Source organism: Bos mutus, chromosome 16, assembly GCF_027580195.1.
Source record: "Bos mutus isolate GX-2022 chromosome 16, NWIPB_WYAK_1.1, whole genome shotgun sequence".
Lineage (NCBI taxonomy): Eukaryota > Metazoa > Chordata > Mammalia > Artiodactyla > Bovidae > Bos > Bos mutus.
The window spans coordinates 50,957,390-50,974,730 of NC_091632.1; the positions used below are offsets into that span (position 1 = coordinate 50,957,390).

General features: G+C 40.5%; 1 protein-coding gene across 2 annotated transcripts; it reads right to left on the bottom strand.

The window, feature by feature from the left end:
* Positions 1 to 641: 641 nt before the first annotated feature.
* Positions 642 to 12,193, bottom strand: CHML (CHM like Rab escort protein). 2 transcript variants are annotated; one of them, XM_070385327.1, is made up of 3 exons: positions 11,773 to 12,193; positions 9,788 to 9,873; positions 642 to 7,571 (listed from the first exon to the last, which is right to left on the bottom strand). In XM_070385327.1, exon 3 carries the CDS (start codon positions 7,237 to 7,239, stop codon positions 5,284 to 5,286), a length of 1,956 nt encoding a protein of 651 aa, XP_070241428.1. In that variant the 5' UTR covers positions 7,240 to 7,571; positions 9,788 to 9,873; positions 11,773 to 12,193; the 3' UTR covers positions 642 to 5,283. The 2 variants fall into 2 exon arrangements, with proteins under 2 accessions (XP_070241428.1, XP_070241429.1); XM_070385328.1 differs by having other exon boundaries at positions 9,788 to 9,945.
* Between the last annotated feature and the right edge of the window lie 5,148 nt (positions 12,194 to 17,341).

Genomic DNA, 17,341 nt, shown 5'->3' on the forward strand with positions numbered 1-17,341 from the left:
TTCATTCCCCTGGCCTCCAAGACTCCAAAATGAAGTTTGTTCTTGGATTTGGGGTGATACTTTTAATTAGTGTGGGGCTTCCCTTGTGGTTCAGCTGGTTAAGAATTCGCCTGCAATGTGGAAGACCTGGGTTCAATCCCTGGGTTGGGAAGATCCAGAGAAGGGAAAGGAGAACAGAACGGCTACCCACTCCAGTATTGTGGCCTGGAGAATTCCATGGATTGTACAGTCCATGGGGTCACAAAGAGTCGGACACAACTGAGCGACTTTCACACACTTTAATGTGTGAATACAATATGTGTATTGTGTGAATGTGTCAATACAACGTGTGTTTAATACAGTGGCTTCATGCTGATGTCCTGGAATGTATTAGTATCATTTCTATTATTTCCACCTCTGGTTCTGAGGTTACCATTGCAGGGGAAAAAGTCTATTTATAGTCATAGGATACCTTAATGCTGGGCAACTGAGGAAAGATACATAAGACACAAAATCCATCTTGACCACAAGAGCTGGAAAACCTTCTGTCCATGCCTCTGAAGATTATCTTTTGACACTAACATTTAAATATATATTTTTAATTTAAAGGAGGATTTTAGAAGTTTCAAAGAAATCAATAATACTGTCTCTAATTCAGTAAACCATTTTATCAATTAATCTTTTATTATTTCACACATCAATATTTTATAGAAAAGGGCCTCTTAATGTTACACTCTAATTACAATGTTTTATGCTGATTCTTTCTAATGTAGAGACCTCAATTTTTACACAATCAGTAAATACAATAACTTAACACTTTCGAGGCTCATTTAAACATTTCCCATACAGTTTTACATATATCAATACTATTAATGGCTATTTAACAGTCTATGAAAGCAATAGCAATACATGAAAATTTACTTATCCAGTTCCCAATTACTGGGCTCTTTTAGAAATTCAAATAAATGCACTCACTAGAAATATCTTTATACAAATAGCATTTTTTCTTTTAAAATATTTTCCTGGGCATATGCTACTCAGAGTAAATTCCATCTATCAAAAGACAGACTGGTTATAGGGTTCTTATTATATTTTTCTAAATAGTTCTTCAAAAAACGAATATAATAATGCCACTGGTATGAGGATACATGCAATTAAAATTTTTTTGCATGAACTACGTCAAAGTTGCTTAGTTTGCATTTTTAATATTAGGCAATCTGAATATCATTCTAAGAATTAACTTCTATTTGTTATCTTGTTTGAACTTAATTCTTTCATAAATTTGCCTAGTAAGCCTTATGGATTTGCATTTACCTTTTAAAAAATAGAGTACTTTATCCTTGTATAATGCAGGTAGGTTTTACCCCATCTCTTGGGATGCAAGAATCCCTTTTTCCTCCTAAAGTTAAAAAGACATATCTTTGCTTGCTTATTAGCCTAAATTATCATAATTCTGTCAAATTATATAAATCATCCATCCATCCATGTTAAGTGGAAGTGTAGCAAATTTACGTACTAACTTCACCTTATTGCCAGTTCTTTGGACATAATTTCATTTACATTAGTCCTCACAATAATTCTGAAAACATTATTTCTACTTTATAGATGATGAAATGAAAAGTAGGCATGATTTTCCCACGATTATACAACTCTAAGTAGTAAGGTGAGGACTACAATTTTGGTTTTCAGATTCCTATTTACTTCCCTTCCATTACACTAGGATGTAGTTCCTTCAATCTGCTTCTGTATAAGCATCTTTCTAAATTTATCCCAACACAGTTGTGTAACTTTCTTTAAATGGCTTGCATATACTAATACCCAAGCACTTTAATGTAGCTTATCATTGTTGGAATCTAGAAATAAGATTAATTTTTAAATGTTATATATCCTGCAATTTTCTGAATTAGTCTTTTATGTTTATGATACTTTTATGTTTATGATACTTTTATGTTTATGATTAGTTTCACTAATTTAAAAGCCATACTAATAGAAAAAAATTTGTGCTCTCCTTATCTTTCTCATTTACATATGCTTATTAAGGATTTATTACAATGATGAGTTTTCTTCAACTATATATAAAAAATAGTGCCAAGATTATTTAATTTCTGGTTGAGAATTGTTTCTTATTTTCCCCTAACAGGAATGATATAAGTTCTTGGTTTTAATAATTACTTATCACAATGAGAAGCCACAAAGTCATTAACAGAGATAAATAAATATTTTTATTAGTATTTTTAAAGTTACCTGTAGTTAGTTCCTTGAATTTTTACTACTTCGTTCTGTTGATATTGATTTAATGGTTATTCTGTTGAACACTAACCGCATAATTCTGAGTGACAGTAAATAACTATTTTTCATTTGCTAATATTTTGCATTTGTTCAGATGAGACCCTTTTCAAAATGTTTCCTCCTAGTACTGAGGCGATATTAACTTCAAAATGTAAGTGTTAGTATATCATCTTTCTAGTACATAGATATTATTTATTCTTTGAACATTTGAAAAAGTTCACCAATAAGCCCATAAGAGTAAAATGGGTTTGTCAGAAAATCATACTAGGTTGGGACTTCCCTAGTGATCCAGTGGTTAAGACTTTCCTTCCAATGCAGGAGGTGTGAGTTCAATTTCTGGTTGGGGAGCTAAGATCCTACTCATATGCCTCATAGCCAAAAATCAAAAAATAAAAAGGAAGCAATATTGTAACAAATTCAGTAAGGCTTTAAAAAAATGGTCCATATCAAAAATAAATCTTTAAAAAAAAAAAGGATGAAAAAAAAATTATACTCTCCTCTAATTTTTAAAATGCTTTTCTTCAGTAATAATTTATTTCCAATTTATTTGTATTCAAGTAGGAAAGTAATAAATTCATTTCTTAGTTTTTAAAACACTGATTTTATCTAACATTTTCCTGTTTCTATTACTATGGTTCTATCATCTTTTGCAACATCTCACTGATATTCTCAAATTCTTATGAATAAAAATATTCCTCATATTGAAATTAAAATATTTTCAATAGGTCTGGATTACCTTCACTTCCATTTAATTTAACATCTCAAATTCTTTTACATTTTAATAACTAATTTTTAGGTCTATTTCAGACATTTCATTTGTTTTGATAAGTATAAGCCTAGAAGCCAACCAATAACAGATTTGCTAGATTCAAAATATATATATTAATATCAATTCATGACTTCTCTACTTCAGTAAGTTGAAATTTACTTAAATTGTTCTTGTTTCATTTTTCTCACATACAGAAGAGCAACAAGTCTATTTAGAGCGTACTTTGCCCTAGTAACACGTTACTTTTTATAACATCATAATCAAAAGGTAAATTTAAAATAATTGTGTTAAAGCTTAGACAAATTCTACTACAGTGAGATTCACAGCTCTAAGTTACATGCATTTTTAATTAATCTTTACTTTCCTATTTCTCTGACTCAGTAATAAGCTGTCTGCCTACTTTGCTTCACTAGCAATGCTAGACTGGTTCTCATGAGCCAGTAATCTTTTCTTTCTCCTTTAGCACCTATACTCTTCTAACAGTTAACAGAGGTTGAAAGATTTTGAAATCATGAAAGCCTGGATTTCAATATTGGCTCTGCCACAAATCAGAGTGAATTACTGTCTTTATTTTCTCTCTGAAAATGTATTATCTGCCTCACAGAGTTGTTGAGAAACTATAATGAGAGTACAGTAAGTGCGTGCTGCTGCTGCTGCTAAGTAGCTTCAGTCGTGTCCGACTCTGTGCAATCCGAGAGACGGCAGCCCAGCAGGCTCCCCCATCCCTGGGATTCATCAGGCAAGAACACTGGAGTGGGTTGCCATTTCCTTCTCCAATGCATGAAAGTGAAAATTGAAAGTGAAGTCGCTCAGTGGTGTCCGACTCCTAGCGACCCAATGGACTGCAGCCCACCAGGCTCCTCCGTCCATGGGATTTGCCAGGCAAGAGTACTGGAGTGCGTAGCACATAGTAAATGCTCTGTTCCCGGGCAAAAAATCCTAAGTAAAGGGCTTATTTCCTATAGGATTATCATTCTCTGTCTGAGGAATGGAAATGGTGACTTAGGACGGAAGTTTACTTTTTCTGATAGTTCCACAAGCTTGCCCTGCTAGAATATAAGCAGCTTTATAACTTCTGGTGGTTCTAGAAAAAAATGTTTCTATCTTCTAGATAACAGCTAAGAGGCAGGAGCTGATTATGAAGGCGTCCACCTTGTTACTTGCTGGGACACAACCAAAGGGGCATGGTAAAGCTTCCTCTGATTTACTAACAACTGTAGTGTTACTAATTAAAGTGGTGGGGCCAACAAAATGATATACTTCACCTTCATTGTGAAATCTTGGGAAATCTACTCACAGATGGATTTTTAAAACCATCTGTATTCTCAGGTTAAAAATGTTTCACTCAAGTTTCTCCTTAGCAATTTCAGAATAGGCATTCTGAAATATCTTTTCCTGGAGCAGTTTATTTTTTCTTTAGCCTGAATTACTTAGAAGTTCTTTTCTTTTAGGTGCCAGAGCAGTGCTCTGCATAAATTTTCTGAAGTATTGAACCAGAACTAATCTTTCCCCCTAGATTTTCTTTGGACCAAACCTCCCGAGAATGAGCTTTGCAACTACTAACTGAACTCTCTGACTCTTTCCAATGTATAAGACTGGGATGACATCACTGCCTCATTGATTACAAGGGTCAAGCAGGAGAATTAAACTGCAAGATGCATTCTAAACATCACCTTCACAAATAAAAGATCATGCAAAACTATTCTTCCAACAATTACAAACATATTTTATCACATTGGCACTTGCATTAGTTGCTATTGCTGCCACGATATCTGTATGTTTATATTATAAACAAAAGACCCACGTAATTTCCTCTGTGTTTCACTACTCAGAGGTGGTAGCAACTGTAATAGCTGTAAAAATAATTTAAATATTCCTTAGATATCACCGTTCTGTAGACAATAATAAAATTTGAAGATAATCAGCAGATATAATATCATCTTCCTTTAAGCACCATTGCTAACACGGAACTCTCACATATATACCCAGTACTAAAATAAAGCTAATTCTGGGTCATGGAGCCCATTCTGAAACAAAAACAAGTCCAATAACCAATACATCCGTCATTGATAGGTTAACAAAGGCATCCAATGACTAAAAGTCACAAAGAGAATTATAGACAACATCTGCATGGCATTCATCATATAACCACATCTAATTACTCATATAGGAAACTGTCCTTTAAATGAGAATATTCTGATGCCAGGATGAAGGCCCAAAGTAGCATTTCCAGTTTGTTTTTTTTTCTAATTTTGAAGGTGCTTCCCTGAACTTTCTAGGTTTTTGCTTCCCTCAGAGGATTCTAGTTTGGCCATTACTATATTATTGGTTCCAAGAGGCTCTGATGGCTTTTCATCACCGTCAAAGAAAATGTCTTCTGGATTTGGAGGTGGGGGGCAGAATTCTTCACTTGGAAAGATCTCGTGGAAGAGTGTTTCAGCTTGCTTGACGGCATGCTCACTTCCAAGTCCACAGTCAGGCCCAGTGCAGACATAAACGTTGGGAGGCAAGCCATTATATGAGCTACGGCTGACTCCCGAGGAATCTCTCATGTTAAAATAAAGAGCCCACAAGAGTCCTGGCTTTGGAAGTTCTTCCTTGTCTACTTCTGTCTCAGAATACGGGGTGAATAATTTCTTCACCACTGATTCTAAGTCTTCTCTTGCTGTTTTGGAAGATGAACAGGTCAGATGTACCAGGTAGGTGTCTTTCATGCATGTCATGGTTGAAGAACACAATTCAATGATTCGGACAGCATGTGCTCCTGGTTCCACCGGAGGTACTATCAAAATGGAAATCTGCTGATCTGAATCTGTCTTTAGGACAGACTGATCTGTAATGAGCACTGCCCTGGATATCTGCTTGTATTGCACACTCGAACATGTTTCCTCAGACAGGTAACTATCTTCCACAATGAAATATTTAGCATTTATCCTTTGACCAAGGTGATCTATAATTGCTTTACATCTTCCAGATTCTCTGTCAACTACAAGGCATTGTACTTTATGGCGAAGACAATATATCCCACCGAAAACTGCACACATCCTGCAGAAACACTGGGGAATTTCACCTTGGCCATATAAGGGAAATAAAAAGGGAGTGTTGCCAAAGCGTCCAAGACACTGAAGAAAGGTTTTTGTTGCTTTAAGGCCATCTACTGTAGTGCAAGAGGATTCTGACATCATGGCAATCGAGTGAAGTATAAAATGCTGGAGGCTGGGGGTTAAGTTTTTGGTTTTCAAGTACTCTGAAAATGAGCATTGTGTGAAAGCTTGGTATTCCTCAGGATGTTGTTCATAATCTAAACAAAATGTAAGAAATTTCATTAGCATCCTCTTTTCAACCATAGTGAGCTCTTTGCTATTAAAGACATCTGCTCTGGAACAAGGCACCTGCTCTACTTTTCCTTCTCGAAATGCAAGAATTCTAGTGACATTTTTAAATTCAGCGTAACGACTAACATTTGATTTGATTAACAGATCGATTAACAGTCCTTGAGAATAAAGCAGCTTCGATGACAGATCAATATTAAACCTCCTGCCTTCTTTAACTATTTGAGAGTAAGCAATCCTTTTTCTCTTTGGTGGCACACTGTTGTCTTCCAGTACAGGTTTGATTTCATCTTTAGTGCCATCTGAAACTGTGTGTTTATAAGTATCATACCCACAATATTCTTCTTTCACAGAAGTTTCTGCCGTATCAGTTATTTCTTCATTGTTTTTTGGAGTGTCTTGTGTAGGCACTTCATAGCTAGTAATGTGTGATGAGTGTGTTTCCTCAGACAAGCATGCAGAATCCAGAGGTTTTATGAGGGTACTAGATGCTACACAAGAAGGATTTTTCTGCAGGGCACCAAGCTCTTCAATATTGCCATCCATGCCCTGACTGGCATAACAAAAAACTTCGGCGTGTTGAATGGTTTCATCCTTCTTGCAAAGAGGAATGGCTTCTTCTGTTTCATGGATCATGTCTTGCCATGCAGCAGGGCTTTCCTCCCCAGTGTCACTGTTTTGCTGATGTTCCTTCAACCAAGACAGCAATCCTGGAAAGCTGAAACTAGCCCAGTTTCCCCCATAGTAACTTCTTGAATCGAGATGCAGAACCCTTTGACCACTTCTGGAACATGCAGCGGCAAGGATGGATTCAGGCAGACCTGTCCCCATCACTATCACATCAAATTCTGTTGGGAGACTGTTGGCCATCCTGGAAAAGTGTCTGGTGACAACGTCTAATGAAGAAAATGTATACGAATCTGGGCTGAGGGTTCGGAGAAGGTGTGACTACACTGTAATAAAATCTCTCCTTGTGATATTCCAGATCATCCCAGAAATACTGAAGTTGCAGGTCCCAGGTATTCAACTGCTATCCTTTTTTAGAATTATTTTCTTATAGGTCAGTAGCATAAAACCATGATAAAGTACATCTAATCATATCTGAGAATAATAAAACAAGTATACGGTGTTCATTTCTGTGTTTCATCTTAGCAGTGAATGTCAAAATGTATCACATATGCATTTGTGACTGGAATTCTGCTCTGAAAGGAGAAAATTCAAGAAAGAATACAATTATTAACAATACTAAGTGAATAATAATTTCAAGCATCAATAATTATAATCCTATGGAGCACAACTTGATATCAGGACATAAGATTCCACTAAAGCAAGTCATTAATGCTTTCTCACATGTTTTCTAACTTCTTGAAAATAAGCAAAAGATATAGACTCCTCCAAGTCAGGCAATTCAACAATGAAGAATGGATACAACAACATCCCACAAAAATAAAGAATTAGTATAATACAATTCTATAACTTTTGGTTTTAAGTATTTGAATAAATGGTGCACAACTAGGAGATTAAATTGCAAGGAACAGGTGGCTCCACTGTGTTTATGGAAACATACTATATACTATGTGCACGCTGCTATGATTATGCATATTTCTGTGGCCCATACAGTCTGTGGATGCTTCTAAGACAAATGAACAGAAGACTTTCTCATGCCCCACCCACCTTTAGGCTCTCATGGGAACAACATGAGACTATTTCAATTGAATGGGCCACTGCTATAATCAGAAAAGGATTAATTCAATAAAATAGCATATTAAAATGTTTAGGTATATAAAAGAATTAGTCTACTGAAAATGTATTTGTAAGAATCCTTATATAAATGTGCATATGCACAGGTGTGTTTTTTAGGTGTAAGTTAAAAAGGAAAAGTCCTGGGTCCATATGTTAAAACACTGCAATATAAAATAACATCTACTTCATTGGAAGGACTGATGCTGAAGCTGAAGCTCCAATCTTTGGCCACTTGATACAAAGAGCTGACTCATCAGAAAAGATCTTGATGCTGGGAAAGACTGAGGGCAGGAGGAGAAGGAGACAACAAGAGGATGAGATGGTTGGATGGCATCACTGACTTAATGGACATGAGTTTGAGCAAACTCTGGGAAATAGCGAAGGACAGGGAAGCCTGGCGTGCTGCAGTCCACGGGGTCAACAAGGAGTCGGACACAACCGAGTGACTGAAGTACAGCTTCTAAAACCCACGTCACCATAGGGTGACGTGCATTTTATGAGACCCTAGCTCTGAGACTGAATCTCTTCATCTCAAGATGAAGGTCTGTCTAAACATCCTCTGCCAAGATTAGCATGTTGTTTGTTCTTATTTTTGAAGGGGTAGGAGGTGGTAGTAAAGAAAGTCTCTCCTGTTAATCTGTAGCATCATTCTGGTTGTATTCCATGTGCAGAACACCTGCATGGTGGTAGGTGTTGCCAGAGGTGCAATAGCCAAAGGGCTGAAAGGCAAAGTCACCTGGAAGTATTACACACACCACATGCTTGATGGCCTTTCTATCACTCATCGTTGCATGGTAAGAGTAAGTTTCTTAAGCTCTGATTTTTCCTACTGCTACACTTACTGAAACCTAGATCAGTGCATACTGGGTCTGCCTAGGCTGAGATGACTAATTATCCTGGATACCCATATAACAAGCCATTCAATTGGAACTTAAAGTGACGAATTCACTGAATTGCCAGTTCAAATGAGATGGCAATCTTCATAGTCTTGTCTGGTCAAAGCCTCTGCCTGAAGAATGCTAGGGATTCCACTTGCTTTCAGCACTCCCTAAGAAACCAGGAATTGAGCACAGAATGAAGTGGTTGCCTGGCCTACTATATATATATATATATATATATATATATATATACACACACACATATGTGAATTACTTATTCTGCTTTCTTCCTGCAGAGTGTGGAGAGGAAGACAGAACCCATGAGGGTATGTGAAGAAGCGTAACCATAGTATGTACCTATTTTTGGCTTAGAAGGGGATATAGCAGAGGTTTGCGAGTAAGAGAGGATATAAGCCATAAGTGCTGAAACCAGCCACCTCCTAACCTACAGGTATCAAAGGAATTCTCGTAACACAAGGCAGGACAGGACAACCTTAAAGAACATTTAGCTCAATTACCCTGTAACCCCAGGTAAGAGAACTGATGGCTGGAGAGATTAAGTGACTGGGAGAGTCCACATGACGGGTTAGCCACAGGACTGAGTGGGACCCATGCTCATACCATCAGGCCAGTGGTCTTTCCACTTGACAGAGCAGCCTCTCTAGAAGCCTCTGAAGTAAGCAGTCACTTTTGATATTTTAGAATGTCCTGCCCTTCACTACTCCAGGGTTAGTTAGTTCTTGCTTAGGGCTAACAATGAGGAAAGCACCCTCCCTCTCTTTATCTTTAACACTTACCTAGAAGCACAATGTTTGGAATTTACTCCAGAATCCGCCGGTCAGTGCAGGAGACACAGGTTCCATCCCTGGGTTGAGAAGATCCCCTGGGGAAGAAAGTGGCAACCCACTCCAGTATTCTTGCCTGGGAAATCCCATGGACAGTGAAGCCTGGTGGGCTATAGTCCACAGGGTCACAATAGAGTCAAACACGACTTAGCAATTAAACAACAAAAATGTTTTCAGCTCTATCATAATCCACTATTGACCTGTCTCCCAGGGCTTGAACAAGACTCAGAACGTTCTGTCCCAGAGTTTCCACCTCTAACTTAAAGGCAGGTTAAAGTCATTGTTGAAAGCACTAACTAAATGCCCAGAAAAAGAGTAGTGGTCAGGCAAAATACTGTGTGGTGAACATTTTTAGCAGTCTTAGAAAATCCTTTCAGATTGGGGTGGGAATGGAGCAGGGATGATGAGGGAGGAAAAGGATGGAAGAGAAAAGGAGATACAGTAGGGTGAGGCCACAAGATAGAAGGGATGAGGAAGAAAACAAATGCTGGTACTAAGAAAAAACTGGGACGAGGAAGAAAACAAATGCTGGTACTAAGAAAAAACTCACCATACCCCTGTTTCCAAACTCCCAGGCACTGAGTTAGAATAGAAACTGAATTTCCCAGCACAGAAAATGCACTTCTTGAAGATAAGAACTTTAAATGCTTATTGGGGAAGGGGTAGGTAGTAGTAGAATATTAGAATCATTGAGACAATCGAATAAAATTATGATTTCTATGATATTTTCTTGTGTCCCTCAACATATAAAAAAGGAATCATAACAAATATAAAATGTGGGTTTGTCATCACATAGACGGCTGGTGAATAAGAAAATACTCTTGATAATGCTACAACGATTTTATTCTTGTAAACTTGCCAAGATAAAAGCAGTAATGAATTATCAATAAATTTCAGGATTTTTTTTTAAGGAAATTTAAGACCTGAGAAATATACATTTCTATTTCAAACTTTTGTACAAATGAAATTTCTGGAGCACATACAAAATGATCATTTCTTTTTCAAGCTTAGAAAATAATGTCTTCAATGAAACAGCGGGGTGGTTCATCCTTCAAAATGTCAAATGTTAGTGAGATTTAAATCTTGCATCTGGGTTAAGAGTATTGTATTATCAAGTTCTACTTAATGAAACCTACTGGTTTCACAGCTAATTATATGTTCATTTTGAGTTGGGATTCTCTCATCCATTTGCAATCTCACCTGGGACTTTCGTGTGCTGGAAACTATAAGGAAGAAAACACAGAAAAAATAGCTAATAGGGTACATGCCAGTGTGCATTCTGAGGACCTGAATAAAACTATCTCACTTCCTAGGAAGCAATCAAAGGTTTACAACTGCTAATGGGCAAATTTTTAAAAAGAATTTACACATCGCGACTATGTTAAGTTTCTATCTCTCATTTTAGGAAATTAATATAGGAATTAGATCTCATCACCCTCTCCAACTTTCACAGATCAATCACCGTTTTCCTTGAATCTCTTAATTCCACGGCCCTTAATTTCTTTTCTCAAAGTGTATAAGCCATTGTCTCGTGCCCTGTTGAATTAAATGAGGAGACAGAAAGCAGAGAAGTAGATGAGCAGGACAGCGACCAGAGATGGGGTATGGAGGAACTGGGCCCACCGGGGAGCGGGGGCTTGCAGACAGGCTGGGGTTTGGGTGGGCGTGGGGCCTGGTGAGCAGAGGGAAAGAGGGAGGTGAGCGAGCGCAGGAGGACGAGGTCAGCGGGGGAGGAGGAGAGGTGCGCGGAGGGGGCGAGATGGGGGAGAGGTGAGGTCACGAGGGAAAAGTCGGGCTGGGGAGGAGGGGAGGTCAGAGGAATAGAGGTCAGTGGGGAGGTGACCACAGGGGAGCCCCGCCGCGAGGCTGAGGTCCCGAAGCGGGAGGGGGCGGGGCCGGGAGCAGGAGCGGGAGGGAGGTCCACTCCGACCACTCACCTCACAGGCTGCTGCTGAAGCCCACTCGCCGTCCCACTCGCCGATCGTGGTGCCCCCCAACCCTGCTGCCCCTCAGGGGGAACGCGAAAGCCAGGGCGGCCTGGAGGACGGACGGTAGCAGATCGCCGAGGCTGACGTGGAGCAGGAGGAGGCGGGCGGGGCTGCGGAGCCGCAGTAACTTGAGGTAGATGACGAGCACTAGCAGGTTGCTGCCCACGCCCGGAAGCCCCACGGAGCCAAGCAAAACACCACGCGCTCGTAGGCGCCCTCGCTGACAGGCAGGGTGAGGCTTGACTACCCTGCCCTTCCGCCAGCCGCCGCCGCGCCTCCCCGCTGGCACTACGGGGGCCGGCGCGCTCGGTTCCGGGCGGGTCGCAGGGCGCCCCGAGGCATTAGATGGTATTAGATGCGGCTCCGGACCTTTTCCCCGCCCCCGGCGCGCCTCGTAACCCCGCCCCTTCCCGCCACTGTGGCCCCGCCCCTACTCGCCTTGTAGCCCCACCCATCCTGGCGCACCGCCTAATCCCGTCCCCCGTCGCAGTCTTAACGGAGTCCGAGCTCACTTGGCCCCCTTCTCCCTCCCCAACCTGTACGCTGGCTCCAGCCCTCCCAGTCCATGAGAGCCGGAAGGGAGATCGACCACGGTGGCTCCTCACTTCGCATCCCCACCCCTCCCCCAGCCCAGCCGGAAGACCTCTTGGCGTTCACCTCTCACTCACTCCTTCAGGAACATTTATGGGTTTCTGGCCCACCACGTGCTCACGAGGGGGTTACACGAGCGACCCCTAGCCTTGGCTTCTCTCCTTCCAGGAAGCTGTTAGGAACCGCTGCCAAATGGTGTCACACATTTAATGCAAACCCAGGCAGCACCCCAGGCCTGCTCATATTGTCCTTCGTGTCCTCCCTGCAGTAAAAATGGATACACCCAGTCACTAAGGCCCTTGCTATGATCACCTTCCAGCTCCACATCACATCTAGCAGGTGCAGAGGTGATCTCTGAAGCAGAACACTTCCTCTGACCTTTTATACTGTGAAAAGATAGCAAGTTAAACACAGGTCTGTGAACCGAAAAGTCATTACAGGGCTGCGCCACTGCCTCTACGCAAGCCACAAAGGGCCCAAGGAGGATGCAGTCACTATTCAGACCCGCAAGCTGTCCTGAGCACCGCTGGCCTGCACAGTGTCTGCTCAAGGGCAAAGGACCTGCCCTCCACGAAGGTGTGTGCCTCCTCCCACCTCTATTCAAAAGATGGGTTGAGAATGAGTAGGGTCTGTGAACTCCCATTACAAGTGTCTTGGAGATAAGGTCTAAATGTCAGGGCAGGGTGGCTCTCCATCATGGTGCATTGAGCAATAGCTGAGGGGCAGTGTGCTGCCCTCAAAATCTTGATTTGTTCTTGAGGCTTCCAGTCTGGACTTACCTGTGAGATTAACCCAACCACTTCTTAAAAAAAAAAAAAAAAAACCATATAATTTTGTATCTTAGATTTATGCAACCGTTTAACAAGTTCTATATATTTAATGTCGACTATGTTTACTGTCTAGTCTACAGTAAAGTCTCAATAAATATTAGTTGAATGAATGAAGAAGGACTCATATTTTTCCCTAAAGCATCATTCATTCTTTGGTGCTGAGTCCCTGCTCATAAACTTTACATTGTGGTGGTGTTGGGAGAACAGACAATTATCAACTAAGTACATATGTAGTGTTGTGAATGTGGATTTAAGAAAAATAAGGCAGGGCTTTCCTGGTAGCTCAGTGGTGAAGAATCCACCTGCCAATGCAGTAGACAAGGGTTGGATCCCTGGTGGGGAAAGATCCCTCATGCCTCAGCAATTAACACTGTGTGCCACAACTCCTGAGCCTATGCTTCAGAGCCTGGGAACCACAACTACCGAGCCCTGCAACTACAGAGTAGCCCCTGCTCACACAGCAGTGAAGACCCAGCACAGCCAAAAGTAAATAAATACATAAAATTTTTTAAAAGATAAATAGGGCAGATAATTCCTGATTATCTTTAATTCCTAAAGGAAATAAGTCCTGAGTATTCATTGGAAGGACTGATGCTGAAGCTGAAGCTCCAATACTTTGGCCACCTGATGTGAAGAACTCACTCATTGGGAAAGGCCCTGATGCTGGGGAAGATTGAAGGCAGGAGGAGAAGGGGATGACAGAGGATGAGATTGTTGGATGGCATCACCAACTCGATGGACATGAGTTTGAGTAAGCTCCAAGTGTTGGTGATGGACAAGGAAGCCTGGCGAGCTGCAGTCCATGGGGTCACAAAGAGTCAGACACAACTGAGTGACTGAACTGAAGGAGATGAAAGGTATTTGGGAGGGAGGGAAGAGTTTGTTATTTTGTACAGCATGGTTACACATAGCCACCCTGAGTATAACAGGCACAGGGTAGGTGTAATGGAGTGGGTCCATGCTTGACATATTGGAGGAAAAATAAAGAAACCAATGTGGCTGGGTGGAATGAGAATTGCAAAATAAGGGCAGGGAAGTAGGTGAGCAGTGATTGGCCGCAGCTTCTTGGCTATTTTAGTAAAATGACTTTGGCTTTAAAGTCCAAGGCAATGCCTATGTAAGAGGAATAATAGTGAAAGAAAAAAGGAACAAGAGGCTTTTCGTAAATGTTTAAGAATTTTGGTAGATTTTTTTTTTATAATACTATGAATTGTTAAGGTTATCTGTTATACTGGGGGTTTCCCAGATGGCACTAGTTGTAAAGAATCCGATTCCTATTGCAGAAGATGAAAGAGATACAGGTTTGATCCCTGGGTAGGGAAGATCCAGGGAGAAGGAAATGGCAACCATGGAAGGAAATGGACTGTAGTATGCTAGGCTCCTTTGTCCTCCACTGTCTCCTGAAGTTTTCTCAAATTCATGTCTATTGAGTCAGTGATGCTGTCTAGCCATTTCACATCCTTTGCCACCTCCTTCTCCTTTTGCCTTCAGTGTTTCCCATCATCAGTGTCTTTTTCAATGAGTTGACTCTTCGCATCAGGTGGTCAAAGGATTGGAGCTTCAGCATCAGTCCTTCCAATGAATATTCATGGTTGGTTTCCTTTAGGATTGACTAGTTTGATCTCCTTGCTGTCCAAGGGACTCTCAAGAGTTTTCTCCAGCACCATAGTTTGAAAGCATCAGTTCTGCATTTAGTCTCCTTAATGGTCCAATTCTCACATCTGTATAGGACTCCTGGAAAAACCATAGCTTTGACAACATAGACCTTTGTCACAAAGTGATGTCTCTGCTTTTTAATTTGCTGTCTAGGTTTGTCATAGCTTTCCTTCCTGGGAGCATCTTCTAATTAAAATTTAAATAAAATTTAAAATAAAGGATCTTTAAAATCAAAACCACAATGAAATGCCACTTCAGACCTACTAGGATGGCTATTATCAAAAACTAAAAACAGCAACAAAAAGGAAACTAAAAAGCATTAAAAGAATGTGGAGGATACTAACCCTGCTGTGCCCCTACTGAGAATGTGAAATGGTGTAGCCACTGTGGAAACAGCTTGGCAGCTCCTCAGAAAGTTAAACACATTTATCAGTGATCCAGTAATTCTGCTCCTAGAAGTATAGCCAAAAGAATTGAAAGCAGGGACTGGAACATGTATTTGTACACAAGTCTTCATAGCAGTATTATTCACAATAGCCAAAAGGTGGAAATAAAGCAAATGTCCATTAATAGATGAATAAAAAATGTGGTATGTACATACAATGGAATGTTACTCAGTAATATAAATAAATGAAATTCTAATACATGCTACAACATAGATGAACCTTGAAAACCTTAGGCTGAGTGAAGTAAGGCTGACACAAAAGGACAAGTATTGTAGATTCCACTTATAAGAGGTACCTAGAATAGACAAATTCATAGTAACAGAGAGTAGAGTAGCAGTCACCAGAGGAGAGGAAGAAATGGGGAATTAGTGGTTAATGGGTACAGAACCTCAGTTTGGGGTGATGCAGATGTTCTGGAAATGGATAGTAGAGATGGTTGCACAGAATTGTGAATTACTTAATGTCACTGAATTGTACATTTAAAATGATTGAAACGGTAAATTTTATGTGATGTATATTTTAATGCAATAAAAAGCATATGCTAATTATGCCTGCATCTCACTCCCCCAAAGTAGGAAAAGTACAGTATATACAAATGTAACCAATTTACCGAGTGAGCTGGACTCAGCATGTTGTTTAGTTGCTAAGTCCTGTTCAACTGTTTTTCGATCCCATGGACTGTAGCCTGCCAGGCTCCTTTGTCCAGCACAGTGCAAGCAAAAAGTAATTTTATTCTCTTTGGTACTACTCATTTCAAATATTTTCTTTCCACCTATTCTTCACTGCCCTTGGTTGACATTTTATCAGTTCTCAAAGCCTTTCTGATCACTTTCAAGTAATATAAAGTCTGGAATATTGTAATACTGACACATTAAAACTCATAGAAAAATCATCTGTCAACCCTCCAAAACAGTGTGCTGTAGCCTGGAGAACTTTTGGGGGATGGGGAAGTGGGAGTGGAGGGAACAATAACCAGCTTCTCCCATTTCCTTAAGCACCACCTTTGATGCTGCTGTGGGCCCCTCTGGGATTTTGAGGAAAATCTTCCTTGATTGGTAAAGCTGCCATCTGATGTTGGTGCCCTCTGCTTATGCAAAATTTCAGTCTGCCTTTTTCTATCCTGGGGTGATCTGTGGAGTCTCTAGAGGACCTGAGGTCACTGGAGATATTTTTCCCACAACTCTGTTGACAGGGGCAGTGCCTCTCTGTCAGCTGGAGCCTTAGTTCTCCCTCTAACACCCTGATTAGGGTCCCTAGACCTTCAGGAAGTCTTCTCCAATAGAGCTCCTCCCAAAGTTATGGTCACATGACTACTCTAAAAATTTTGTCTGGAGGTGTTCATTAAGGGTCTCCTCAACCTTGTAATGAACCTGCCTTCTACGTGTGAAGAATTGGTTTCTCAGTGCCTCTGTACATCATCCTTCATGGGCTGTATAGCCCTTTTTTTTTAAAAAATGGGGGAATTCCTCAACCCTATTGTACCATGGAACCTCTGGTGAGACAGAAAGAAGTCTATTTTAGTATCCTCCCACACTGAAGCATTAATTCATTACAATCTATATTTCAAACAAATCTTTTACAAAGTATGACAGTGTCAATGGAAACAGGCTTTGGTTTTTTTTTTTTTTGTAATTTATTTATTTTGCTGCATTGGAGTGGGATCTTTAGTCACAGCATGTGGGATCTAGTTCCCTGGCCAGGAATTGAACCTGGGCCCCTTGCACTGGGAGCACCGAGTCTTAGCCACTGGACCACCAGGGAAGTCTCCAAGACGACAGGTTTTATCTGCCACTCTTGTTCGGGATCACTGATAACCCTTAGCCTTCTGTGTCATGCACATGACAGCTAAGAGGAAACTTCGACCCTTACTCAACCAAGTAATCTCTCTCCAAGGAGCAAATCTTTCCCAGGCCTGTCTAAACTTTGATCCCCAGTGAAAAGAGGAAGAAGCCTTGAGGAAATTCTGGCCAAATATATCTAAACCATTTCCTGTTT